General features: G+C 47.3%; 2 protein-coding genes and 1 non-coding gene across 3 annotated transcripts; 1 reads left to right on the top strand and 2 right to left on the bottom strand.

The window, feature by feature from the left end:
* Positions 1-169: 169 nt before the first annotated feature.
* slc7a10a (solute carrier family 7 member 10a) lies at positions 170-18,604 on the top strand. The gene is made up of 11 exons (XM_058089433.1): positions 170-392; positions 8,861-9,065; positions 9,797-9,948; positions 13,863-13,988; positions 15,552-15,705; positions 15,775-15,898; positions 16,573-16,676; positions 16,753-16,849; positions 16,943-17,092; positions 17,291-17,468; positions 17,548-18,604. Exons 1-11 carry the CDS (start codon positions 287-289, stop codon positions 17,646-17,648), a joined length of 1,497 nt encoding a protein of 498 aa, XP_057945416.1. The 5' UTR covers positions 170-286; the 3' UTR covers positions 17,649-18,604.
* Positions 18,605-19,058: 454 nt separating this feature from the next.
* Positions 19,059-27,155, bottom strand: lrp3 (low density lipoprotein receptor-related protein 3). Its single transcript, XM_058089429.1, has 7 exons — positions 26,926-27,155; positions 24,972-25,113; positions 24,683-24,894; positions 23,339-23,955; positions 22,767-23,239; positions 22,071-22,203; positions 19,059-21,981 (listed from the first exon to the last, which is right to left on the bottom strand). The coding sequence occupies exons 1-7, from the start codon at positions 27,011-27,013 to the stop codon at positions 21,223-21,225; spliced, it is 2,424 nt and encodes an 807-aa protein (XP_057945412.1). The 5' UTR covers positions 27,014-27,155; the 3' UTR covers positions 19,059-21,222.
* Positions 27,156-27,730: 575 nt separating this feature from the next.
* Positions 27,731-27,804, bottom strand: trnat-agu (transfer RNA threonine (anticodon AGU)). Its single transcript has one exon. It is a non-coding gene; the product is annotated as a tRNA-Thr (tRNA).
* Positions 27,805-27,988: the final 184 nt, after the last annotated feature.

Here is a 27,988-nt window from a genome sequence, read left to right as displayed (position 1 = left end):
TGTGTCGGATCAGCTAATATTATGGCCAGCGATGTGACATAAAAAAACTTGAAATAAAAGTCAGCTGCGCGAATCAAAGCGCAGGTCACGTGATGCACCTCACTGCTCGGTCTGAGAAGAGGCGCGCTTGGTTTGGCTGCGCATGCGCACTCGCCGCCAAGGTCTGCATCAGTGTGGAGGACGTTGCAATATCAGAGCTGTCCGCCGGCTGGAGCGCGCTGCTCGGTTCCAGTTGACAGCACAGGACGTGGACGTGGACTTGGCGCGGGAAAGAGGGTCAGCGGAGATGGGGGACGAGGAGAAGAGGAAGAAGGACAAAAAGTCGTCCAAGGACGACAGAGTGACTTTGAAAAAGGAAATTGGACTTTTGAGTGCGTGCGCAATCATCATCGGTGAGTTTTTTTTCTTGCAGTAGAACTATTCAAAAGGTGGAGTCTATGACTTTTTCTTGTTCAAATGACACTATCATCTCCCCGGGACTCGTAAAGTCTCGTTTGATACTTTTTTTTTAAACACACACTTGGAAACACGAACGCTGTGTACTATTTATTGCTTTTACGCACAACAAATGTGGTGTCTTTTACGCATCAGGCATCCGCTGGCGACGTCTGGATGCGCGAACAGAGCCAGCCGGGGGTTCTACAGTCTTTTTGTTTTGGGCGGAAACTGTTGCATCAGTAAGAGGCCATGCCGACGTGGCTGGATGTGTTTTTCATTTTTTCCTCATGTACACCTCCAAGGACTGTAGACATTAGGACATTGTGCGTGTGTGCATTGTGTGTTCAGTCCGTCAGTTTGGAAATGTACATAAACCGTATTGAGCCATAGTGTGTGTGTGTGTGTGTGTGTGGATGCTTTAAGTGTGCAGGAAGTGGCTGCTTTGCTGAGAGTCGTGTTACACTGCACTGCACCACACTTCCACTACAAAGCACTACTCTCCGTGACATTACAGTAGAGTCTGCGCTCTACTGGACTTGGCAAAGACTCAACATAGTACACTTACTTTAGCGCCTGCCTCTGAGATGTTGCGATCCGTGGAGTTACACAACAATCACAAAACCATTAGCAGCTGAGGTTCAGGTCTGGAGACCTGATTCAGTTTTTTTTCCCTACCCATGTTCCGCAAAACGTGAACCGTTTTAGTGTAATCTGTTTCAGGTCACATTGGAGTTTGTTCGGATGTCAAATGTTTCTCATAAGAAATCATGGAAATGGTGTGTCTAGACCAGTGTTTTTCAACCTTTTTTGAGCCACGGCACGTTTTTTAGATTGGAAAAATCTTGTGGCACACCACTAACCAAAAATGTGTCGTGAAAATCAAACAGAATAGTCAATAGGGCATGCCCAGTAAAACGTAAACATCAACATCACGTGATACCGGCTTCCCCAAATTTTTCTTTCACTTGTTGGAATAACTCCGTATTGCCAGTTTTTCGTCTGTCCAGTCTTGAAATTTAGTTTGAATCAAAAACGAACTTTGCTTAGCAGTCCAGTGCCGATTGCTCGCCTCCATTTTTAAAACTGAAGAATGTCTGGATCTGCGTGTTACGTCATATCTGAGCATGCGCTGAAAGAAAGCACCCGGGATCAATTTAAACAGGAAAAGATCAAATTCAATCTTGCTAATATTCTATAATTAAACTCAGGACATGTTTTAAATATAGATATTTTTTAATAAAACTGCACTTGTGAATAAATAGAAGGGTTTAGATTCAGTTCCACAGATGGCGCTAATGCACACGAAAGCTGCTTGCCAACCGCCAATAAACAACAGAAGAAGAAAAACACCACGAAGAAGGCACCCTGACAACTTATCGTTTGAGCGGGCACAAAATACCTCAATCGGATTGGTTAAAGGAATATTCCATCCCCGTTCAATTCTTTCCGTTTCAGCAAATAAACCAAATGCAATTGGAATATTTGGGTCCATATATACTATTGACTATTGGCTATTAACATAATATTTGCAAATGATGATTAATAAATGCTAATTATAAAAAGTGATATTGGGTAATTCCTCACGGCACACCTGACGGTTTCTCAAGGTACACTAGTGTGCCGCGGCACAGTGGTTGAAAATCACTGGTCTAGACTACGTTCCTACACTTTGGTCAAGAGCTTTGATAGTGACTGGACAGACAAGATCGCGGGTTCAAGTGGGCCAAATGTTTCTCTGTTGGGTGGCTGGGCTCTCCCTTGGAGATAAGGTGAGCATCCCTGTCATCCGGGAGGAACTTTGAGTAGAACTGCTGCTGTGGCTCGGGATCTGGTCAGGATGCTTCCCAGACGCCGCGCTTGGGAGGTGTTCAGGGCACGTCAGACCGGGAGGGGCATTGGGGAAAACCCACGACATGTTGGAGAGACTATGTCTCTCAACTGGCCTGGGAACCCCCTTGGGATCTGCTCCTTAGTCAGAGTCTGGGCTTCCCTGTTGGCTGCTGCCCCCGGGACCTGACCTGGGATAAGATGGATGGATTCGGTCTAAGGGATATTTTATTGGGGAGCATTTATTTCCAGTGGTCTTTGAACGCACCATAGTTGAAATTGAAAGTGACGTCTAACTCTCAATGCTGATGATGTGTTTGAGTGCAGAGAGATGATCTCATGGCAGGCTAATTCATGCTAGCGCTGTTCTCTCTGGAAATAAACTCAGCCTCTTGTGTCAGCATTAATACCTCCAACCTGTGTCAGAAGGTTGCCTACAGCCACAGCTGCTTATGTCAGGGTTTTCGGCCAGGTGGTTAATAGAATAGAGGTGTTATTTGGCTTTTTTCCATATTTATTTGGAATGAATTTGAATGCAGAGGCGGCCATGTTTACGGTGGCTGGTGTGATACGTCTGTATGGAAAAACAGTTGGGCTAAAAGCAGGCTATTTTTAGACAGAAATGTTCAGGACGACGAGGAGCTGCGACATAACCTAAACATTCAGCACTCCGCCGCCCCCCCTTTCATATCTTCATACTGTATTTCACATGCGTTGCCTTCACTGCCAACTGTAAACGTCAGGATGGAGCGTAATCCCTTTGAGGGTTTCTGAAAATACGTAAGAGCTCCAAAGTGGGGCAAATCAGATACAAGTTGGGCGGAGCCATGCAAACACACACACACACACTCATAATAAATTCCACAAGTTCCTCTAGTTAGAAGGGGCCGGAGGGAGACGGACCACCACACAGATCAGATTGTCATGTTCCTGCTGTTGGATGGGGGGGGGGCAACTCAGCTCCTGCAAGGGAACAATAGTGTCAGTTCACGTGCTAGCGTAGCCAATCGGAGTGTGACGTGGTAGCATTAGCATCTCTGCTCAATTACTGTAAGGATGTGATGCTTGTCTGGTTTTTCCTGCCCCATTAGGCTGTACATGAGTGCCGTCTTCTTTATAAAAATAGATGCCAGGGAGGTGACTTTAGCTGCCAGACGGAGTGAAGGCGGCATGCACAGTCATGCTACTTCGCAGCGCTAGCAGCCTACTCACATGCTGCAAATGCTTGGAAATTGGCAATGGTTGAAGCGTCACAGAGCGCTAAACTGAGCTAAAGTTGTTGACTTTATTCTGGAAATCCGTCGTACAGGCATTGCCAATGAAAAGGGGGGACTTATGTGACCTTTGGTCTTGAGCAAAAGTAATATTACAATTTTTTTCTCGTGAATAAATATAAATGTACAAATTTATTCTCAGAAATGTACGAATTTATTCTCCAAATCTCAGATTCTTTTTTTCAGTCCGGAACTAATAGTCGTCTGCCAGTGGTGTGAAGTAGCATGACTCCGTCTGGCAGCTAAAGCCTCCTCCCTGGCATCTATTTTTATAAAGGAAGACGGTGTACAGCCTGATGGGGCAGGAAAGAACAGACAAGCATCAAGTCCTTTCAGTCATTGTCCTGGGCTGCAGAGCAGTTATGCTAATGCTAGCGTGTCACACTCCCAAATACTCTAAAAATCGCTAGTAATAGTACAAATATAATGAATGAAGTAGAGCTGGGTGATACATCGATATTTTTTAAATATCGCAATTTCTTTTCAGCACAATACAAAAAACAAGCATATGGTTCATTAGGATATAGACTGGTTTTGATGCGGATGTGTCATGTTTCAAGATGGCGCCAGCTAGCTAGTTACAGCAGCTTCAAATCTTCTATGGCGTTTTTTATCGTGCTTTATTTATGATTTTTGGTGCTATAGCAACCAAAAGTGTGTAGTGTGTTCATCTTGTTACGTTGGTAGCTTGCCTCTTGCTCCATTGTTTACACTCGGGAGCAGCTGTTAGCTTTGTGCACCCCTTTGCTATGCCGAGCGATGGGAGATCCCAGCGGAGATACGGAGGAGGAGAGGCTGCAAGTGGAAAAGACAGTGGTACCCAAAGAAGGTATTAGCCATGTTTACCGTCTCTCGTCATTTTATTGGAATCAAAGACTCAGAGAGTCCTATAGAGCAGCTGCACATGATAACCCACACAGAAAGCTTTCTAGATGTTCCAGAATCTGTACCTATTCCAGCTGTATTTCTTTGGATTTTCAAAACGGTCACGCCCACTGGCGCTGGGATTGGTCCACTCATCTTGTACAGCTTGTATTCGGGGACGCCCATATAAGGAAGTCTGGCTCTCTGTGGCATTTTGTTGCATTTCTCTGGTTTCAGTGTCAAGTTTCAAGCGGGCGGATGACAATAATAGAGAACCACTGCTTTAGAGACACTTTCCCAAGCTACTGAATGGTGAAACTGAAGGTGTCTCCAAACTTTTGACTACATATACTACCAAGTGGATACATTCAGCAAAGTTATGAAAACATTCAGCAAAGCATATTCCAAACCAAACATACCACGGCTGCTGCAGCTTTCCAGAAGTAGGACAAAGTAGTAAAACCACTATTACCCCTCAGGCAGGGAGGTGGCTGAGGGATTCAAATGTGGGTGTGTGTGGTGGGTTTCCATTGGTGCCTACAGCTTGTCTATACTGGTTTTGGATGTTGTCACACACCCACACACACACCCCCACGCCAGTTAAACATAGAGAGCCTGTTACGAGAGCCCCAAGGTGGGCTTCCTCAATGTGAACCCTCCGTATGAGCTATGCTGCTGGTTTTTAAAGGCGGAGGCGGAGGCGGCGGCGGCGGAAGCGTTGGCGGGTCAGTATGACTCGCGAGTAGAGCCAAACTTTCTGACATAACCAAGACACCCTGAGCATTATGTAAGCAGCTCGCCTCCACAATGGAAGGTGACAGTGAGGAATGTTCATGCTCGCTCATGCTGCATCATTAGTGGACGCGCACAGCTGATAATGTGTGTGGTGAGGCGGCCATTGCGTGCTTGGCATTGGATGATGGGCTCCTACTGGTTAGCGAATATCTTCCAAGATAGTTGTCTCATTTGCATAATTGGCCATGATGCATTAAAAACAACAAAAAAAACAATATGTTTAGAAATACAAGTGAATAGTAGGCACGGTGGTCTAGTGGTTAGCACGCAGACCTCACAGCTAGGAGACCAGGGTTCAATTCCACCCTCGGCCATCTCTGTGTGGAGTTTGCATGTTCTCCCCGTGCATGCGTGGGTTTTCTCCGGGTACTCCGGTTTCCTCCCACATTCCAAAAACATGCTAGGTTAATTGGCGACTCCAAATTGTCCATAGGTATGAATGTGAGTGTGAATGGTTGTTTGTCTATATGTGCCCTGTGATTGGCTGGCAACCAGTCCAGGGTGTACCCCGCCTCACGCCCGATGACAGCTGGGATAGGCTCCAGCACCCCCGCGACCCTTGTGACGAAAAGCGGTAGAAAATGAATGAATTAATGAGTTTTCGATTGTGACAAGCGGGATTTTAGATGCCCACAGCAGGACCGTGCTTTCATGTCAGTATTTTTGTCGCCTTTTTGAAAAATAGTATCAACTAATTAGTAGAAGTAACAATTAGTAGAGTGTGCCACTAATAAATGTTGGTGTCTGTGCTATGCCTTCTTATGTCTGACGCTGAAGATTTTCTTTCAGCTTTTCAACCGACTATTTTATGTCTTCATGCATCGCACCATATGTTCACCAGAACCACCTGGGATCTTGTTTTCCCAGTTTGGCAACAGTCCCCCTTCAGCGCAAATGAAAACGAGCTTATCCACTTTTGGAAACAAGGCGGGTGTCCTAAAACTGCAGCTTCATTTAGCATCTTTTCCTCGCATCAGCATTAATACGGCAGATGCAATGCAATTTGACCAGAATGAGACCCGCGACTCACTCTGCAGCTCATCAGGACTCAGCAAGAAGGAATGCAGTCTGACGAGTTGCATGCTTGCATGCCTGAGAGAATTATGGACATATTTCTCTGGAGGTCTCTGGTCTGGTGTCTTTGATCCATGTAGAGTACTTAGTACTCTACTTGCAGTACTTGTAGACACAGGGGTAAACTTTCATTTCTCGTTGTACAATCTGCACTACAATGGTCCCTTTAGGGATAATTGTTGGTTACTGTTACCATGGTACTGGGTCCAATTATCAAGTCTCAGGGGTACAAGAAGAGTTCCTTGGAGGTAACAGCGCTTTGACAAAACACTGTAGCCCTGATGGTGCATAACAAAAACACAGCATGGAACGGTTCATAGACACGCTATGTAACGTGGGTATTAGGGTTGATCTGTCCATTGTTGATCAATCGCGTCTTGAGAGGGAGGGAGTGCACCACCCGACTGCCAACTAGTGATCCACACTGAAACTGCGTTCTGGGGGACCTGAAAATGGCATCATGTCTGTATAGACGGCAGAACCACTGGTATACAGAAAAGATGGTCCTTGACCAAGCCATCATAATACCTGAATATTTCGATGGACACGACTCACCTACTTGACATTCCTGATATGTTAGTTGTCTTATTCTCCAAAATGACTCGTAGAAAGCCGACTTTGTCGGAAGTCTAGGTGAGCCTTGGAAACCGGGGGACGACGAACTTATGCACATGCTTTGTTTCTTCTTCTACAGTTTGGTTGTGTCACATGGTTCCGTCTCCGTACGTACGTACGTACGTGTTCATGGCGTCTTTACCTGCTGATCTTTCCGTCTGGATGCAACTACTAATCCAGCACAGTGTGTATGCAAATCCCAAGAACATTCCCTGGAGCCTATCCCAGCTGTCTTTGGGCGAGAGGCTGGGGTACACCCCGGACTGGTGGCCAGCCAATCACAGATCATTCACAGTCACATTCATACTATGGACAATTTGGAGTCACCGACTAACCTAACATGCATGTTCTTGGTCCAAGCGGAGATTCGGACCCAGGTCAATATATTGAGGCCAGCAAAATGATTGACTTCATTTTTTTAATCGTGTGATTAATTGATTTATTGATTATCATGACAGGACTATGTATAAGAGTCAAGTATGACTGTCAACTCAGCGTCCACAGCGTGAGGTTTACCATACATCCTCTCAGCCCCACTGACTGGCACACTAAACCGTGGAAACGTACTGAATACTGCAGTCCCATGCACTACCAACTTGTAATTTGTTTGTCCCGCCCAACTTCGCTCGGCTCATATTGACGAGAACATCTTACATGGCAGTCAATGAAAGGGGGCGTGAGAAACGGTATTTGTCTCCACAGCGTCCAGAAATCCCCACAAAAAGTGTCCAGTAGGTGGAGCAAGCCTGGTCTTGTCTTCATTCAGTCGGAGCGCCCCGATGTGGAATGATTTCATCCCATTTACAAGAACGATGGGAGCCGAGGAAAGAAAGAAGGCCGGGGTCATAAATTGAAGTCACAATGGTGAAAATGCACCCCCACTGGTTTTCGGGGGAAACTCCATTACTATGCTGAAAGCAAAACATCTCTTTCCACTTCCTGTTGAGCAGCAGGACCTCCTTGGCCTGGCAGCGGCTCCTGGCTACCGAGGGCCACATACTGAAATATTGAGGCATGCGGGGGCCTCTTTTACGTTTTTGAAAGCAACCTGAATCTCAGCTTCGTGTTACTGGTCACAGCACATTATTATTAGCACATTTAACTTTTAACCCAAAATTCCATCATTTTTTTTTAGTTTTGTTTGCTTTTGACTTTTTTATGCTATTTTTTCTATTCATATTTTGACTTTAGTCTCTTGAAATGTTTTTACTCTTGTAAAATTACTGCTCTTTTTCCCATTTTTGTGCATAGTAAAAAAAAGCCACTTTTGGCCCCCAGCCCGCACTTTGGATACCCCCTATCGATATCAGAGGTTGGACTTGAGTGTTTTTGTTGTCTGTGAATTTGAATTCCTCGCCTTTTGTGATGTGCGGATCGATACTGAAAGGTCGATACGCTTTGAAATCAACTCTGAAATGAAAAATGTGGATATTTTTGATACTTCAGTCATCTGAGCTCATGTTTGTGTGTTGAAACGATGAGGGATCATAAACAGAGCCCTGCGTGAATTGATTTAAATAAATAATTGATGGAATTCATTCATCTTTATGCTAAGATCTGAAATACACAACTTTATCAAATTTACCAGAGACATGAGGCCAATTTTCACAAAGTACTGGATTGGTATCGCCGATACCAGCCCCAATTTTACTCTGTACCGGATCGGAAACTAAATCAGTGATGCTGCACATCACTACTCGTCTTTGTGAGCCATTCTGGACTGTGAACACGCTTCCAGTTTTCTGGCAAAACCTCATTTTCTGTTGGCAGTGCACAGTGCGGGAGTCTGGGCAAAATACAAAAAACCTCCAAAGTCTTGCAGAAAGTCTTCAAAGAAGAGTTGAGGCTACTTCACCATACCGATCTAGAGCATCCCGAACAACCATCACCTCATAATGCAAAGCCCCTCCACAATAAATCCCCAAAGCAAACACGATGGAATAGTTGAAGCTGCTTTCCGTTTCTCTCCTCAGGGAACATCATCGGCTCGGGCATCTTCGTGTCCCCTAAAGGAGTCCTGGAGCATGCTGGCTCGGTGGGGCTGTCGCTTATCGTGTGGGTCTGCGGGGGTGGGATCTGCGTCCTGGGGTCCATGTGCTACGCCGAGCTGGGCGTCACCATACCCAAGTCCGGAGGAGACTACTCGTATGTGACGGAGATCTTCGGGGGCCTTGTGGGGTAAGAAGTGCCACAGTACCTATTGTGTACTTTTGTAGTTCACGACTGACTGCTTGATTTGAGAATTCCTGTTTGGTCATAAGTTCACGCATAACTCTATTGCCCGTATCCTTCTTTCTCCCTGGCTTCCTTTTTTATCCATTTTATCGGCCAACATATGCAGGAATGCGTTGCACAATATGAGCTTGTGCTCAGTCAAATAGTATTGACAGTACTTGATTCGTGTTTCGTGATTGGGAAAGAATCTGTTAGCAATATCGACCGATATCACATTTTTATACTGATATCGGACATCCCTAGTAGAAACGGTATGACTTTAGTGGTTTTGAAACGCTGCCTCTTTCATACCGTGGTATACCTTGAAAGCGGCAACCAGGCTATGACTCTCTCCAGTTATGGGCTTTTAACCTTTTTTAATAACAACTAACGTAACATTGGGATGCCAAAAAAGCCAAAGAAAAATGGAAACTCATGTCGCTACATGGATGCTGACTGAACCGAGAAGATGGTGGTTCTGACCTTAACAACATATTTGTCCCAAAATCTTCCTAAATGGTATAACTCCACTTGAGGGGTTTCATCAATTGTTTGTGACAATGTTTGTCTTGTACTAGAAATAATTTTGAAATTTCTGCTTCCATATTCATCCATATCCTCGAATGCGTTTGACTCTTTTTGCAGTGTTTGCATTTGAAAACCTCATGGACTAAGCCGTCTGTTCCTCACCGCAGCTTCCTGTTGCTATGGAGCGCCGTGCTCATCATGTATCCCACCACCCTGGCCGTCATCGCCCTCACCTTCGCCAACTACGTCCTGCAGCCCGTCTTCCAGAACTGCCTGCCTCCCTACGTGGCCACCAGACTCCTGGCCACCATCTGCGTGCGTGAGTCCCACAGAGCTGGGTTAGACACCTCTAGGAGACGGGCACCCGGGGTTGGCTAAATATCAGCTGTCAGTCAAATGTTTCTGGGTTCACGGAGAAGACTGTTAAGTCGGGGAAACAGGATGACAGATGTCCACTCACCAGCGTGGATTTAAAGGCTCCTGCAGGGCACGTCGTCATAAAGCTGGCGGCCTAGTATGTCTGAGCTCTGACCCGAGGAGGGCGGCCCATGCAAGCGCCTTCATGAGAATCACAGAGTGTCCGCCGCGGCACGAAAAAGGTCAGGGAGATGTTTTAAGCACAGCAAAGGATTTAAGTGCCAAAACATTCCAAGTCAGAAAGTAAGTGGCTAAGACTGGATTTAGCTGAGTCACCACGAGGCCTTCATGCGGCATCCAGCCGGTATGCTTTTGGACGGCTTCCATGAAAGCTCCCCAGTCACGTGTGGTCCTGGAGCTGGTCTATGTGCCCCAAACGCAAAACATCTCACCAGTTTGCTCCACTTTTCACAGAAGAGGTGCTGAAACACTTTTACATTTGTGTCTTTTTGTGTCGCTGTGAAGGATAATCCTCCCCCCTGGAGAGGGATGCTTGTCCGCGCTTACGCCCATCACTTTGGAAAAGGGCAGGCTTCACTGCACATCTTGAAATAACACTCCTACCACCTATCCGTCAGTCAACTACAGACTGCTAGCCATGCGAACACCCGGCAACTATTCATTCATTCATTCATTTTCTACCGCTTTTTCCTCACGAGTGTCGCGGGGGGTGCTGGAGCCTATCCCAGCTGTCTTCGGGCGTAAGGCGGGGTACACCCTAGACTGGTCGCCAGCCAATCACAGGGCACATATAGACAAACAACCATTCACACTCACATTCATACCTATGGACAATTTGGAGTGGCCAATTAACCTAGCATGTTTTTGGAATGGGGGAGGAAACCGGAGTACCCGGAGAAAACCCACGCATGCACGGGGAGAACATGCAAACTCCACACAGAGATGGCCGAGGGTGGAACTGAACCTGAGTCTCCTAGCTGTGAGGTCTGTGCGCTAACCCCTAGACCACTGTGCCGCCCCCGGCAACTATAGTACACTAAATAAATATCTTCGAAATGCATTATAGTTCTCATTTTCTTCATTCTGACATTTTTGGACATTTGGACAAAGAATATACAATTTGCTTATGTAAGCGTATGTTTTGACTAATTCATTCATTTTCTACCGCTTTTCCTCACGAGGGTCGCGGGGGGTGCTGGAGCCTATCCCAGCTGTCTTCGGGCGTAAGGCGGGGTACACCCTAGTCTGGTCGCCAGCCAATCACAGGGCACATATAGACAAACAACCATTCACACTCACATTCATACCTATGGACAATTTGGAGTGGCTAATTAACCTAGCATGTTTTTGGAATGTGGGAGGAAACCGGAGTACCCGGAGAAAACCCACGCATGCACGGGGAGAACATGCAAACTCCACACAGAGATGGCCGAGGGTGGAACTGAACCTGAGTCTCCTAGCTGTGAGGTCTGCGCGCTAACCACTCTACCGCCATGCAGCCCAGTTTTGACTAATAACTAGAAAAGGTGATGTAGCGAGGGATAACTATGAATAATTTATGGCGGTGTGTACGTAAAAACGAAACATGGGACCACAAAGCGTAGCACGAGTACCACCAAAACAAATGCGTTTTGGTGCTACTTTCAGAATGACAAAGATGAATACAGATCCAGGTTACGCCAACACGCCTCCCAGGGACTATTTGATTAATGAACGTTGTTCCAGGCTGGTGCACTGGATTGTGAGAAAAAACAATAAATATTGGTTAACTTTTGTTGACAGTATGCTAGCTGTGAGGCTGCACAGGGAGGTCAGGCCAGGAAAGACAAAATGAATACCAAACAGCTGACAGGCGTCAGGAGGTCATGTGGCCGTCACATGCTAATCCAGAAGAAGCATCCACGAGATAGCATCTTGTCATGGCAAAGGTGGACACCCTGCTTAGATTGAAAAGAAGTCCAGGACATTTGGTCCCACAGAGGAAGGAAGTGTTCATGTGTGTCAGCTCAGGTTAGTGTTGTCGCAACGCGTACAGGAACTATTTTTGGTCGCATAATGTTACAACCGCAGCCTCATTAGGCCGGAGGCCCACTTTATGCGGAGTGCGTGTGTGTCATGCACTGCCTCACTTATTTATACACTTGCATGTCAGTTCAGAATGTTCAAATATGACCTATGCAGGTATTCAAGGATTGGTGATGGTGACATCTAATATTTCCAGCCTCCAATGGAGCTGTCGGTCATATATTATCAGCATCATAAAGCCTGCAGTAAATATAAGCTGCATAAAAAGGTGGAGCAGCACCAAGAGTGAGTCAGCAGCGGCCTGAGCTTGTGTACATGTTTATATGCGTGTGTGTGTGTGTGTGTGTGAACCAGATCGGTCCAGCTGTGGGCTGCTTGTGTTCTTCTAAGAATAGGAACACTGGAGACCCCCCCGAGTCATGCGGCAGGTCTGACTATTTCATTTATTCCTTAAAGGAAAACTGCACTTTTTCACGCAATTTTGCCCATCATCCACAATGAGCAGACATGAACACACATCCTCTTCTTTTCTGCGCGTTCCTAAGCTAGAAAAACTGCTAAAAAAGTGCGTAATCGGACACACCGCCTCCAAAAAAACCCAATATGGTTTTATATGCATACTGCGACCATGTGCAAACAGGTACATTCACGATTACATGTGGTACTTACAATATTTTGGCGTATTTTGGTCCTTTTAAGCATTACCGGAACTTCCTTTCTGGGCGCACTGAACATAGAAACAAACACTACACCGAGCATCAACCCTTCGGTAGTAGCCTGAGACATTGTGAGGATCGTCGAAACACTGTAAATAATGATGATGTCACTGTAGCCTGGTTAATATGAACGTCACATCACATGTATTATTCCAGAAGGCTTTATAGGTTGAATATGTGGTCGGTCTTTTTATCTGCTTTTATATCTTTAGAACGCACAGAAAAGAGAAAGACATATGTGTCACATTAGGATTGCGGATGATGGCTAAAACACAAAAAAAAAGCAGAAAAAATATGCACCATTGGTGATGAAAAACACAAAGCGAACCTGCTTAATTAGACCTTTTCATACAGGAAGTGGCTCTTGTGGCCATCCATCCAGCAGGCTGGTTACTGAAGTGGCAGGAGGTGTTACTAAAGTCAAAGCCCCCCCCCCCCCCCCCCCTCCTCCATGAAATGTGTTCTGACTCGGGTCAGAACGTGTTTGGCGTCCAAGCCGTGATGAGTTTAGTATTCCGCTGCGGAGGTCGCCCTCAATGGAGGCGGGGGCGGCGGGGACACAGATTTACCTGCGCTGTCACGTTCAAGGACACCCGGCGCCTCCCTCCTGTCAGCGTTGGAGGGTGAGGAGGGGGCGGTTTGAAGTGGGGGAACACTTCAGCAGTACTGGAGAGAAAACGCATTCGTGTGGGGGGCTGTGGGGGGCCAGGGGGGCTTCATCAGCCTCTGCCAAACATTCACAGCGGAAGCAGTTTGTCCACGTTTGAGTGGTGGGAGGAAAACTTTTGCCCTGTGATGGATGCGCCACAACACCCCCTTGTGAGAAAGGGCCCACCAAACACAACATGAAGCGCCTTAAAATCAATAGCTTTCTTGCTTTGGACGAAAAGACCGAAGAAAATCGTCTGGGGTGTATTGACTGACACAACACTGGCAAAAAACAAAACAGAAACCTTTGACCGCTGCTTCATTTTATGCTGAATAGGCTGAAAATATCAATAGTTGACTTACTTGCGACACAAGGCTAAATGATAAAAATGATAAAAAACCTCAGCTGTCAAAGACATGATATGTTGAATATCAATAAAAATGTGTGTGTGTGTGTGTGTGTCAGTGTTCCTGACGTGGGTGAACTGCTCCAGTGTGCGTTGGGCCACGAGGATCCAGGATGTATTCACCATCGGAAAGCTGCTGGCTCTGGGTCTCATCATCGTGGTTGGACTGGTCCAAATCGGCCGAGGTAAAGAGACACACACGCGTCATCAGAACCTTTTACCGAGCGGTACGGTTGGGTTCAGTCTGGGACGGTATGAACGTCATGCTGTTGCCATGCTCTGTTGCACCGCTGTTTCAACGTAAGGGTGTCGTAGGGTGTCGTGAGACCGTGATCATTTTGCCGGACTCCATACATTGCAACGTGCACGTGTGTCTGGCTTCCTCGTCTCTCGCCTTCATGCAGGAAGTGACAAGAGTACAGAGTGAGACCTCTTTGTCGCTTTGCAACTGTGCGGGAGGCGGGGCCACTAGCATACACAAACAGCGAAAGAGTGGAGCCTAGTGAGAGCAATGCAAGGTAACATAGTAAAAATTAGGAGGGAAAAAGATGCTTGCAAAGCCAAATGCCACAGGAATATTAATAATGAGCATCAACACAGCTACATATATTGATACATCCATTATCGTGACAGGCCTACTGATGTATGAATATCGTTTTTGTCCAATTTACATTTTTCCACTTTTTTTTATATTTTTACTTTTTTACTCTGCTCTTACTCGAGTGATTACGTGTGAAACTGTGTTTTTACTTTTATTTGCGTGAAATGATCTAAATGTAAGGTTACTCTTATTTGAGTCAGGGTTCGGGTTCAGGCTAGGGTTAGAGGGTTAGAGGGTTAGAGGGCTAAACCTAGCCCTAGCACTAATGCTAGGGCTTGGAGGGCTAGGATTAGGGCAAAGTTTAGGGTTAGAAGGTTAGGGTTAGAGGGCTAGGGTCAGAGGGCTAAGGTTAGGGCTAGGGTTAGGGTCAGAGGAGTAGGGCTGGGGTTAGAGGATTAGAGGGTTAGGGCTAGAGGGTTAGGGTTGGGTTAGAGGGTTAGGGCCGGGGTTAGGGTTAGAGGGGTAGGGCTAGGGTTAGGGTTACAGGATTAGAGTGCTAGGGCTAGGGTTGGGTTAAAGGGTTAGGGCTGGGGTTAGGGTCACAGGATTAGAGGGCTAGGGTTGGGTTAGATCTGGGGTTGGGTTCGAAGGTTAGTGCTAGGTTTTTAGGGTTAGCGTCAGAGGGGTACGGCGAGGGTTACAGGATTAGAGGGCTAGTGCTGGGTTAGAGGGTTAGGGCTGGGGTTAGGGTTAGAAGGTTAGGGCTACGTTTAGGGTTAGAGGGGTACAGCTAGGGTTAGGGTTACAGGATTAGAGGGCTAGGCTAGGTTTGCGTTAGAGGGTTAGGGCTAGGTTTAGGGTCAGAGGGGTACGGCTCGGGTTAGGGTTATGTTTCGGCCCCCTGGGCCTTCCTCAGGAAAGCATACCTCTTTTATGTGTCTTGCCAAAGGACACCTACTAACTAAGGAAGACCTGAACCAACCATCCTTTTTACTCTCCTCTTGTTCTTTTAAACAATCTCGATTGTAAATAAAAGTTCATTTTTGCAGTCATATGCTTTTTATTGTACTTTTCTTAAAATGAATGTTAAATCCTCGTCTCATCCCGTGGACCCGATCTCGTGAGTGGTATGTCTTGTGACACCCCAATTATTTTGGAGGTCTTGTCTGGTCTTGTTGGACCTCATGTTCTTGTCACCGGTGTCCAGGCTACTATGATGCCCTGGTGCCCAGCGCGGCCTTTGAGTTCCATCAGGAGCCGTCTGTGGGCCAGATCGCCTTGGCCTTCCTGCAGGCTTCCTTCGCTTACAGCGGCTGGAATTTCCTCAACTACGTCACAGAGGAAGTCGTGGAGCCGCGCAAGTACGTTCTCATGTGTTTCACGTGACCTGCATACCATAGTCACCGTGTCTTCTATCTCCGTTGAATTAGGAACCTGCCCCGTGCCATTTACATCTCCATTCCCTTGGTGACCCTGGTGTACACCATGACCAACATCGCCTACTTCTCCTCCATGACCCCGGATGAGCTGCTGGCGTCCAACGCAGTGGCGGTGGTAAGGCGGCCATGAAATTAAAGTGGATGGGTCACATGAGTCCAGTCTGTGCTTTGACTAATTGGAAGCACAAAGCATACGAGTCACAGGAGTTGTCAGCACTAATTCCAAGAAGGTCACTCCCTTCATGAGGACCATGGAACGCTAAAATACCTCAAACAGACACGAACGCCCGGTTCGTTGCTGTATGGTTTGGATGTCTAAAAGGTCATGAAACTTGCTACTTTCGACAATGCTTTTCGGGCGGCAGTGGCAGGTCGTCCAGAAGTCATCGACTTGGCAGTTCCAAACGCCTTCCTTCATAACCGTCACTGCGGTCCATCCAACTGGCAGTCATTCCAACATGATTTTAAAACAAATATGGTGGCCATATACACGTATAGCTCAGAGCGGGTTAAAGGTGTTATCATGAAAGATATCTTCAAAAGTGAGCAGTGGAGCATCTCGTCTCTCAAAAGTGGAGCAAAAAATCGTGTTTGGTGCTCGTGTACTGTCTCTAAAGGGGACCTATTATGCTTTTTCCACTTTTCTGACCTCTAAATGTAGGTAGAATGTTGTATTCTCGTGTTAAACCATGCCAAAGGTTCAGATAATGAGGTTTGCGCATTTGGAAGTGATCCCCAAAAGCCCAATGCCAGCAAGTAAACGTACTGTGATGCATGCGCTGCTTTCAGACTTTTGGGGAAAAGCTACTGGGAATGTTCTCCTGGGTGATGCCAATCTCTGTCGCGCTGTCCACCTTTGGAGGAATCAATGGGTATCTGTTTACGTCCTCCAGGTAAAGGCTAGCAATACCGCTGTCTTTCTACCTAGCTAAGGATAATTGTGCTACATTTTTGCCTCTGTCTGTGTAGATTGTGTTTCTCGGGCGCCAGAGAGGGTCACCTGCCTTACCTGCTGGCTATGATTCACCTGAAGAGCTGCACCCCCATCCCCGCCCTGCTGGTCTGCGTGAGTAACAGCACCACCTGTAACAGAAATCCAATGATTGGACACTGCATCGTGCTCTGACATCATTTATTAAGTCTCTCCTACGACCTGCAGTGCTTTGCCACCATCGTCATCTTGTGCATCGGGGAGACGCACAACTTGATCAATTATGTCTCCTTCATTAACTATCTGTCCTACGGGGTCACCATCGCCGGCCTCCTCTACCTCCGCAAGAAGAAACCCAACTTGATGCGTCCCATCAAGGTACAGCAAAAAATATTTACTATTTTTCCTCTTTTACTACAAACCCCTCATCAGTTCAGGTGACTATTGATATGGGGCGCCATCTGCTGTCCTAAATGGCAATGACATGACATATTTGCCCATTTACTTTGTCACCGCATCAAACAGATCAGCGTGTGGATGAAAAATCGATCCACTGAACCTTTTTTCTCCCTGCAGGTGAACCTGCTGATCCCAATCAGCTACATGGTGTTCTGGGTCGTGTTGCTCTGCTTCAGTCTGTACTCGGAACCGGTGGTTTGCGGCCTGGGGATGGTCATCATGCTGACCGGCGTCCCCGTCTACTTTGTGGGCGTTTGGTGGAAAAACAAACCCAAATGGATTCACAGGCTAACAGGTGACTGCTGTTGTGTTGTTGGATGTAACATGTGACCATATTTCAGTCCTAGTGTGCTAATGCTTCTGTTGTACGGCAGAGAAAATCACCTTCGTGGGCCAGAAGGCGTGCTACGTCATGTTCCCTCAGGAGGACCCGGCAGAGGTTGAGCCCCTCACTTCCTCCAAAGCTACAGACTGAGCGGGACAGTCGAAGAGGAACAAGCAGCAACCTTCAATTGCCCCCCCCTCTAAGGACTTCCACACACATGGACATGCATACCTGTGGGAGAAGAAGCATCCTTCCGAGCAGCCACTCCCGACCTCCATCCATTTGATCCAAGTCCAAGGCCTGACCTCCGGTCCCCGAGCCAAGTCCTAACAGGATCAGCATCCACTGCCTGCGCACAACAGGGCTTCCGGTTTCCAGCTATGCACTCCGTAGAACTTGGCGTTTTTACAGATGAACTGTTTATCTATGCATTTGGGCCACTGGCCCACGAAAACTGCTTTGTGGAAAACCCAAGCCAGGGTGGAGTCTTCGAGTTCGTCTTCACATTCAGTCCACACGTATGCACACGCCCACGCAACCCAACTTTGCTCTTATTGTGCCTTTTCTTTACATGACTTCAGGTTTCTTCTTGGGGTAAAATGGCCTTACAGTTGGGGGGGGGGCTTGGTACCACCGGCTGTTTCTGCAAATGCATTTATGTGGACTGACATTTTTTAAAACATCTAATCAGTTGTGGACTGAGGTTTTTTTCTGCCCCTCAGGTTGACTTCCAGCAGCTATTATAATGCTAATGTGCCTTAATATGAAATGGCACGTTTGTTTAGTGTAATATTTTCTATGTAGGAACGGTTCTCAATCATTTTATGCTTAATGACTGCCAGGGTCAGATCTTGGCTCGGCTAATGTGTCCACGATAAACCTTTTACCATTCAGCTGTCATTCAGCTTCTTCTCTAATGGTGCTCAACATTGTACATGACTTACATGCTAGATCTCACATCGGAAGAAAAATTAACCCAAAGACTTTCTGTAATCGCACAATGGACTCATACATGACACCTAACAATATTTTTTGCAACACACTGTCAATAAAGGAGTCCTCAAATGTTTTTTCATAATTACAGCCTCCATTAAACGCTGAACTGCCATCTTGGCTAGCTAGCTAGCGAGTTAGCCTTGTGTACGTTCAAACAGCCGTGTGTTCACTTTTGAATCACAGCTAACACAGTACCGAGTACAATCAGCTGTGGTGTGAAGTCACACGATTAAAAGTGATGCCCTTTAGGTTTTGCTTAATGGGAAACCCGATGACTTTTACCGTGCTCAAGCCCCTCCTGGCATGCTGAATCGTAGCAAGGCTGAGTTTGAAAGGTGAAAGAGTCGAAGATGAGTACCCGTGCGTGCCGATTCAGTATACCTCAAGGTCTGAGCGATTCGTTCATGACTCGTTCGTGATTCGTTTACTGAATCCACCTAAAAAATGTTCTCCATCGCAGACATTCACATTGATATGCACTAAAAGGACATTTCCAACCTTCAGTAGCATATTGGAACAACAGGGTCGATTCACAGGGAGAAAAGGTTCAAAATACACAAAACTTTATTGACCGCAGGCAAAAACACAAAGAGAAGGCTGTATAAATATAGTTTTCCAAATGATCCATGGATTTAACTCCAAACACAGTCAGAGGGAAAGCTATGACGAGACAAGTCGGCTCAGGAGTGGATGACCTTTTTAGTGACATTGATCCAGTATTGATACCTGCAAGCTAAAAAGCTAAAAAAAAACAAAAAACATCCAGGCCAGAAAATTGCCCTGAGTCGACACCTGCGGGCCAAATGTAATCTCTTCAACAAGTAAACTGGTGATTTCATGACAGGGACAGCAAGACGTGTTAGTTAAGGCATTGTGGACGGAAGTCAAAGCAGCTCAACTACTTGAATAGGAAAGACGAGGCAAAAAGCACGAGATAGAATCATGTCAGACAGAAATGGCACAAGTCGTGGCAGGTAGGCATCTCTAATGGCGGCAGCAGCAGGAGGAAGGATGGCGGGGCAGCATGGCACTTTGAGCTCAGCCAGACGGAAGAAAAATACACCGGTATGGAATGTCCAATTGATGGAGAACGTTCCAGAGCAGAGGTATATGTTTGTGAGGCAGTCAGTGGGACGAAGATCCGGGAACAGTCTGTGGACATTCATCTCCAGAGCACCACATGGAAAATGGAGGCGGGGTTTCACCACGCGTCATCAAGCAGGGTAAAGACGTATTTCGTAATTACATACAAGAGTATTGGGGCCACATTGGGAGGGGGGGGGGGGGCTCAGATTTCTACGATAAAGTAATACATTTACAAGAAGAAAATCATGAATTGATGAGAAAAGGTCGGAAAATTTACGAGAATAACTTGTCATCGTGTCTTACGTGTCAGAGAGAAAACAGAGCATGGTTCCTCATGGTTCCTCATGAAGGAGGGAAACTTTCCTCAAGCTTTTATTCATAACGTGGCAGCAAAACAAAACAGTTGAGCAGTTAGCATTTAGGTTAGCATGGCTAACCATGGCTAGCTGTCTCAGGCAATGCCTGCTACTAAAAACTTGCCAGTTTATTGACATAAATTGAAGGCTTTCTTCTCATACTATTATAATATTTTATTAATAACGTGGCAGCCATACAAAACAGTTGAAAATTTAGCATTTATGTTAGCATGGCTAGCTGTCTCGGGCAATGACTGTTACAAAAACTTACCAGTTTATTCTCATAAATTGAAGACTTTATTCTTGTAATATTAAGATTTTTTTTGTCAAATACTCACAATTTTATTCTCATAAACTTTATTTTCGAAATCTCAGATTATTTTAATATGCCGTCGTAACAGGCGTCGCCTGGGACAGGTATGAAAATTGGGGACTTGTGTGACCTTAAACCTTGGGCAAAGGTAATATGATGACTTAGTTCTCTTAAATGTACAATTTTTTATCATAACTTTACGGGTTTATTCTCTGAATTTGACGACTTTATTTTTTAAATCAGAGGGTTTTTTTCCCAATGTGGCCCTAATGCTCCGTTGTAAATACGAGCACGTCAAAGGCAGGAGGCATCGTTTTGACTCCTGGCAGGATTACGCCCAAAAATGTTGAGTCGCTTCGGTTTGTTCCTGGCATCAGACGGTCCATTAAACAGGAAGTAGCCTGCTAGCTTGCTACTGAAAATAACAAAAATGACAACGGGACTGTTCCCCGCATTGCGAACGGTGGTGTTCACGTCACCAAGAACCAGGAAGTGGTCCGCTAACTTGCATAACCGACGCCCCCACAAACAAAGTTCTCTACGTTTTTCTAAAGTCCCTTTTGGGAATTTATTTGCCCAGAACGTCCGTCCAGTCTGAACGCTTCACGTCATTGCCATCGGAACCAGGAAGTAGCCTTCTCACTCACAGAAGGACTGATTTGAGTCATAACTGTTCTCCCTGTCAACAAAACGATCTTATGTCATCTTTCGTGACAAAAACGGTCACTTCCCTGATGAAAAAGTTATCACATGACAAGGCAGCTGCCATTAGCCGGCTAGCGGTGCATATCGGCGTTATCGGCCGATATCGGCGTGGACTGAAAGGTGGCCATGGCGTCACAACCTGTTTCCACCCATAAGTCATGAGGGATGTAAAAATTGGACACGATGACCCGCTTGAACCTTGACTGATGCGACAGTATGTAAGGGGGCGGAGCCTCAAGGACACTTTATCTAGGTGGCTTAGCGTGTATCAACACGACGCGGTTTCCCTCCCTGAATGGGCACCGTCGCCACATGCCGCTGTCCTGCCCTTCCTCGTCCGTCTCCTCTTCCTCTTCTCCTCCATGCTATGCTTCTCCCCGCGCCTCGTGTCCTTGCCCCGCCCCTCCCCTTCCGGAGACGTTGACGATGAAGACGACGGCGACTCACTGGACGTGATCCCCAGGGGATGGGGCTGGGAGTTGGCGGGCATCGTGGCGTGGGGGAGCGGTGAGAGCGGCCCGAGAGGAGAGTAGCGTCTAAGGGAGACCCCCTTGAGATCCAGAACCAGTTTTCTAGAAGACCGAGGCGCGGTAAGAAGAGGCGGCAGTCCTGAAGCGTCACTCTGACCAGGAGTGGAAGGGTCCGGAGCCCGAGTGACAGGAGATAGCGCCACCTCTTCAGGACTGTCCTCTGATTGGTAGGAAAGAGGGGAGGCGGGACTCTCTGACGTGCACTCCTGCAGGTCGCCGCCAGCCGAGCTTCCTGGCGGGGCCTCAAAGTGGACATCACGCCCGCCAGCGTCGACCTGGACCCGTCGCCTTCCTGCGGTTTGGTAGCTGTGGAGCCCCAGGGTAATGTGCGTGCCAGCAGGGGGGTCCAGCAGAGGGGCGTGGCCTCTGGCTTGGCGGAACATGCGACTCCACATGTTAGCCAACCGACGCTGTGACGACGATGAGGAGGAGCGCTGGGTCGTGTGGCGTCTGATCTGTCTGCTCATGGCCAAACGCAGGTTCTGTAACACGGATGCCTGCAGGGAGGGGGGGTCAAAGAACCATGAAGGACCGGCTGTGATGACACGTGGGAGAGATTCTGAATTGCTAGCATAGTGATTTTGACCTGGGTGGGATTGTAAGCTGGGAAGTCCTCCACAGGCGGGATGAGACCCTGCGCGATGAGCTGGCCATAAGAGGGCGGAGCCTCCCGCTGAACAAACTCCGCCTCCATGCGAGTCATTTGAGTCTCAAAAGCTCTGTGGGCAGGCAGAAAGTTAAAGGGTTAAGTTAAAAGGTCTGTAGTTCATGGACCAGCTAGTTCGGGCAACCAGGCGATCAGGCTGACTCCCTAGAGGAGTCTGCTCACATAGGACCTCTGGAAAATGGCACCTTCAAACCAAAATGGCGACTACCTGTGACTTCTACAGCACTGCTTCCTTTTCTATCAATCATGTCAATCAAGTAGTCACGTGACACTTGGTTTACGATGAGAGACGATACTGATATTGATTTGTCTTCATGTCTTTATGGCGACTCATCGGACTTTGTGCCCCCATACTCGCAATCGTTGAAATTTATTGTCACCCACCCGTCTGGGATACCAGGTTGAAGTCTGGTAGCCATCAGGCCAATCCCCTATGAGGAGTTCCCTTATGGACCCTGGAAACCCCTAAAATGGCACCTGTGTACTGGATCTGAATTTTGTTTCGGGGGCTGGGTGGTGCCCCAGACCCCCACAATACGTCTCTGCCAGGATACACATGCGTGCAAAGTTTGCTGAGATTTTGATAAAGTTGCAATTGAGTTTTCGGAATGATACCTGTACTCCCGACTCCGAAGCGAGTGCAGTTTGAGGGCGCAGCCAAGCGCGATGACCAGCAGGAGGCTGCAGACGAGGCTTCCGATCAGAGCGGCCGTGATCACCTTCCTGGGCACGGCCGTCAGACAGTCCCTCTCGTCGCTCCCGTCCAGGCAGTCCTCCTGCCCGTCGCAGCGCCACGTCTCGAAGATGCACAGGTTGGTCCCGCAGTGGAAGTTTCCGGGCTGGCAGTCGTAGCAGTTCTTCTCGTCCGAGCCGTCCGGGCATCTCTTCTGGTTGTTGCAGCGCTCCGAGGGAGAGTAGCACACGCCCGTGTCACCGCCGCACGGGAAGTCGCCGTCCGAGCACATCGGGCAGGACTCCTCGTCACGCCCGGACGGACAGTGCCAGTATCCGTCGCAGCGCTGATGTTCAGAGTAGCAACCTTGGTCGCTCCCGCAAGGATGCTCGCTGGGAAAACAGTAACCCTTGACCTTTGTGGGGAAAGAACAACCAATATCAAGATGTTTGTTGATGTTGTAGAACTAGCGGCTAAGGACAGCGCGAGGCGGCTTCGGAAGCCTTGGCATCACCTGGTAGGTGGCGTTGAAGCCACGCCCGGGGCTGCCAGGCTTGGCCATGTACAGCACGCTCATCTGTCCTCGGCTGGACTCCAGCAAGGCCGGCCGCCGGTTGTTGTGGTAGGACAGCACCTGCAGGAGGTGCTCGGCACGGTGCAGAAGCCCGTCGTACACGTGCAGCGAGTCCCCTGGTCCCAGCTGCAGGTCCAGCTGCAGCACGATGGGCTTGGGGTCCTGCGTGTCCAAAAACCAGGAGCACCTCAGCTCTGCCACCTCGCTCCGGTTGACCCGGAAGAAATCCGGGGAGGCGAAAGACCCAAAGAAGTTCCCCAGACGTTTCCCGCAAGTAGTATCGGGGCAGCCCAGCTCATCAGAGCCATCGGGGCAGTCGCGGACTTTGTCGCAGCGCAGGAAGGCGGGCAGGCAGCGGGTGGACTGAGCCGCGGTGCAGGTGAGGGTCCCGTGGGGGCAGAGGCCCGGCTGGGCCTCGGTGGGAGGCGGCGAGCAGCCACGTTCGTCTGTGGCGTCGCCGCACTCGTCCTGGCCGTTGCACTTCCATGAGTGAGGAAGACATTTGCCATTCCCGCACAGGAACTCGTCTGACTGACAGCTGCTCTGACCCAGGTGACCTGCACAGACCAGAACACAAGGACACCACTTCACCTGAGATGTCCTCTTTTGCTCAGCTGGGGTCAGGTTGTGGGGGTGGCAGCCTGAGCAGAGGAGACCAGCCTTTCCTCTCCATGGCTACCATGTCCAGTTCCTTCCAGCAGATCCCGAAGCGTTCTGGGAGGAATCCTGACCAGATGCCTGAGCCACCTCATCTGGCTCCTCCCAATGCGGGAGGACCAGCGGTTCGGATGACAGTGCTTCCCACCTCATCTCTAAGGGAGAGCCAGGCCACCCTCCGGAGGAAACTCATTTGGGCTGCTGGTACCCGTGTTCTAGTCCTTTTGGTCTCCCCAAAGCTCCGGACCATAGACGAGGGTAGGAAGGTGGATGGACCAGTCAATTCAGAACTTGGCCTTTTGGCTCAGCTCCTTCTTTACCACGATGGACCGATCAATCCGCCCGTCCATCCCGCATTCTATCCTTCCGTCACTCTGAGACTCACACCTGAGACTTTTATTTTGACTTATCATTGGTATTCATCAGGAAGGGCATCCGGAATATTAAGTACTGAATCCAAAATCAGTATGTGGATCAAAGGATCCGCTGCGGCTACTCCGCCCAAACTCAAGCCCACTCACGGTTGCTGTGTACAAGAAAGATGGCGTCGGATAAAGCTAACAACACTTGGATAGGAGTCTGGTCTATTCCGGGTTCAGCTCTTTAAAGCGAAATGTGTGGGCGCACCTTTGATGTAGGTCAGGTGGAATCCCTGAGCTTGTCCTGAGCTGTTGGCCTCGGAGTGAAAGTAGAGCCAAACGCGCCCCCTGCTGGAGATGAAGGGTGGAGGCCTCTTGGAGCCACACAGCCGGGACTCCCCCCTCCACACCGTAGCGGTCATAAGCAGCCAGTCTCCCCCCTCGCAAGTGCCGGACTCTCCCACGTCAAAGACCCGGAAACTGGGACACAGGATGAGGACTGGTGTTGTTTCCTGACAAATAAAAGTACGTTTGTGTGTGACTGTAGGTGTGCGTACCTGATGGTGATGACCTCTCCGTGACCCCCCTGGATGTGCCAGCTGCAGTTGACTCCTGGGGGGTAGTTTACGGGCCAAGAGGGGCTGTAAATCACCCCCCTCCGTTCTGTGTGGACTTCCACCCGCTCACCGCAGCCTGCGGCTGTTACAAAACACATCAAATGGTGACAATCCTAGAGGAAGGCAAACTTGTTGCCATGGCAACAGCATCACCTGTTGCCACCAGAGTGTTGCTCTGGGGAACATTTGTACATGGAGGACAAGGCCAAGCACAGGAAAACACGAGAAAATAACACTTTGATGCTCTTTTACTAGAAACATGTTACAATAACGGGACGGAGTGTAACATGTCATTACAACTCTGTCCAGTAGGTGGCATCGTTATGCAGTGTAGACAAGTTATGTACCATGTTAAAGGAAAATAAAGATGTGAGAATCAAGGGATGTCCGATATTGTCCAACTCTCAATTTCCGATACCGATATCAGGCGATGCCTGTGGTGGACTGAACACATATGTCTTGTATACGGCATCCTTTTTAATATCGGTTTTCATGATAGGGGAAAAAATCTGATACTGATATCAACCCATATTTTCATGCTGGACACCCTTAACAAAAATCCAATTAAAAAATACCAAATACAAATAAAGAAAATGTATGATAAATATTAAATAAGTAAAGCTACAATAAAAGTGGATATTTAAGCAAATGTCACACATTCCTGGCCTTAATTAAGCATTTTCAAGCATAAAAATGATGAACTGTAGTCTACTGGCCACTAGGTGTCACTAGTAACACGTCCCTTCATCGCCAAAAACAGGCTATATTTACCTCACAACTGGCACAATAAAAACATCATAATCATAACAGTCATCATCATCATCCCTTATAATAACCGTGCAATACACCATGCAATAACCGTGCAATAAATTGCTTGATGTAGTCGATAACTTCTTGATTCATATTACCTTGATTAGGAACTTTCTATGCTCTTGTGTGATTTTTGTACTCTGCTTTTGCTGCTGTAAATGTGGAATTTCACCATTGTGGTACTAATAAAGGCATATCTTATCATAATAGTAATAATAGTAATAATAGTAATAATAATAGTAATAATAGTCCGGCTGTGAATCCCCGACATGATTTCCTGTCCGCACATCTGGAAGATTTAAACACACATAAGCATGAGTCTTAATTTATGTCATAAAAGTTTATTTTCTCAGATTAGATCGACTTTATTGGGTACTGTGAGTGTAAAAGTGACTATAGGGGTGCTGTTTCATGCATAGTGGACTCTAATATGGTACTTAGAAATTCCTAAACAGGATTCCTATGATCTAACGATGGCAATATAATGTTGAATCCTGCTTTGCAGAAACTCACCTTTATTACAATTAACAGTGATAAACGAGGGATGGTTGCATGCTTAATATATAGAATTAAAATAAATAGGTTAGAATATTTATATGGTTAAATGATGTTTTATAATTGCTGAATGGAGCATCAGGGAGGAAGCAGGAATTACTGCAAACTCACTGATGGATATTGACTGATGGGGGGCTTCTTCAACACACACACACACACACAGTAAGGTGTTGGTGATGGTAACACTAGAGGGGGTGGTGTGTGTGAGTGAGTGAGAGAGACAGAGAGAGGCTGCAGTGATGTAATGCTGATAGCAGCATCACGGCGGTGAAAGGGCATCCATGTTTCCACACAGTCTGATCATTTAGCCACCACAAATCAATACAAGGGGGTGGACAAGGTGGTGACTTCAACACAAAACCCACATTTGAGTGACACGAAGGAAGGAACAGCAAATCCCATCATGCATGTCTTATTTTATTGTGACGATTCGAGCACATAAGCATTGATTTCATCCCAAAGCACACAAACATGCAAACATGCAGTGATCCTCCAACGCGGTCACCAATGAAGGCTTTGTTTCTCTCACCTGCACACAGCACGGCGGGGCACAGCCACAGCAGCCCCGCCAGCAGCAGCCGCACCGTCGCCCCCATGAGCCCAAGCTTAGCCGACATACGGGCTCCTATCTCGGACACGACCTCCACACTCCCCCCGGTGTGGCTTCCAGCTGTTTCCAGCCGGTAGACATTTCTGGCGTTAAAAAGGCATTGCGTCCTTTGCAAGACGCGGACATAACACTAGCGCGACGATAGCCATAACAGAAAGCGACACGTCCGGTAAGACGATTCACAATAAAAGTTTTTGTTTTTGAAAATACTGTACATGATGGTAGAGAAGTCAGTCGGTTTGAGTTGTGATGAATGAATATAATCACTGCCGTATTGGGTCATCTTTGCGGCGGGTCTCATCTGTCTGGGTAGTTTAAAGCAAACGTTTGCGATCGGCTGTGTGTATTATAATTTGAAGGCAGTAGTACCAACTTCCGCTTTGTCACCCCTTGTTTTGTTGCATTCAGGCACAGCAAGGAAGGGTCTCAGTTAACAGTATAGTTTGTAGTTTATAAGTATATCTTCGTATGAGCTTCGTCCGTATTCGTCCAATTATGTATTTTATGAAACGCAGAAATGTTTCCCTCACAGTTTCCTTTTTGCAGTTTTGACGACTACAACATCCGCCCCCCTTGTGGTCAAATCCACATATGTCATTCGAAAATGACTTGCAGTAATTTTTCATTTTTCGATCAACGATATTTCGTGACGTCAGTCAAAGTATAACAGTCGAAGATCTGCCATTGTGTCAATAAACAGGTGAAAATAGTAAAAGAAAAAAAAAGGCACCGCTGGGATTCGAACCCAGGATCTCCTGTTTACTAGACAGGCGCTTTAACCAACTAAGCCACGGCGCCTGACTGCCAATAACTGGATATTTTTTTACTATAGACATGTTTGTTGGCAGGTGTAATTCTTGACGGTGACAACCGGTTCATGTATTTATTTATAGACCCTACTCACAAAAGGAAATAATAGCCTTTTGGAGATTAACCCAAAATGCACTCTAACATTTCAAGACAACAAGTGTTCAATGTCTCG

Source organism: Doryrhamphus excisus, chromosome 12, assembly GCF_030265055.1.
Source record: "Doryrhamphus excisus isolate RoL2022-K1 chromosome 12, RoL_Dexc_1.0, whole genome shotgun sequence".
Classification (NCBI taxonomy): domain Eukaryota; kingdom Metazoa; phylum Chordata; class Actinopteri; order Syngnathiformes; family Syngnathidae; genus Doryrhamphus; species Doryrhamphus excisus.
The sequence above is the reverse complement of the archived record's forward strand: the minus strand, read 5'-3'. Positions and strand labels throughout refer to the sequence as shown.

Excerpts from the sequence above, each read along its gene's own strand:
- slc7a10a (XM_058089433.1), top strand. The coding sequence starts at position 287 with ATGGGGGACGAGGAGAAGAGGAAGAAGGACAAAAAGTCGTCCAAGGAC. Across the intron at positions 9,066-9,796 it reads ATCTTCGGGGGCCTTGTGGG|CTTCCTGTTGCTATGGAGCG; the intron begins GTAAGAAGTGCC and ends TCCTCACCGCAG. Across the intron at positions 9,949-13,862 it reads CCTGGCCACCATCTGCGTGC|TGTTCCTGACGTGGGTGAAC; the intron begins GTGAGTCCCACA and ends TGTGTGTGTCAG.
- lrp3 (XM_058089429.1), bottom strand. The coding sequence starts at position 27,013 with ATGTCGGCTAAGCTTGGGCTCATGGGGGCGACGGTGCGGCTGCTGCTG. Across the intron at positions 25,114-26,925 it reads CCCCGCCGTGCTGTGTGCAG|CCGCAGGCTGCGGTGAGCGG; the intron begins GTGAGAGAAACA and ends GTTTTGTAACAG. Across the intron at positions 24,895-24,971 it reads GGAGAGGTCATCACCATCAG|TTTCCGGGTCTTTGACGTGG; the intron begins GTACGCACACCT and ends CCTGTGTCCCAG.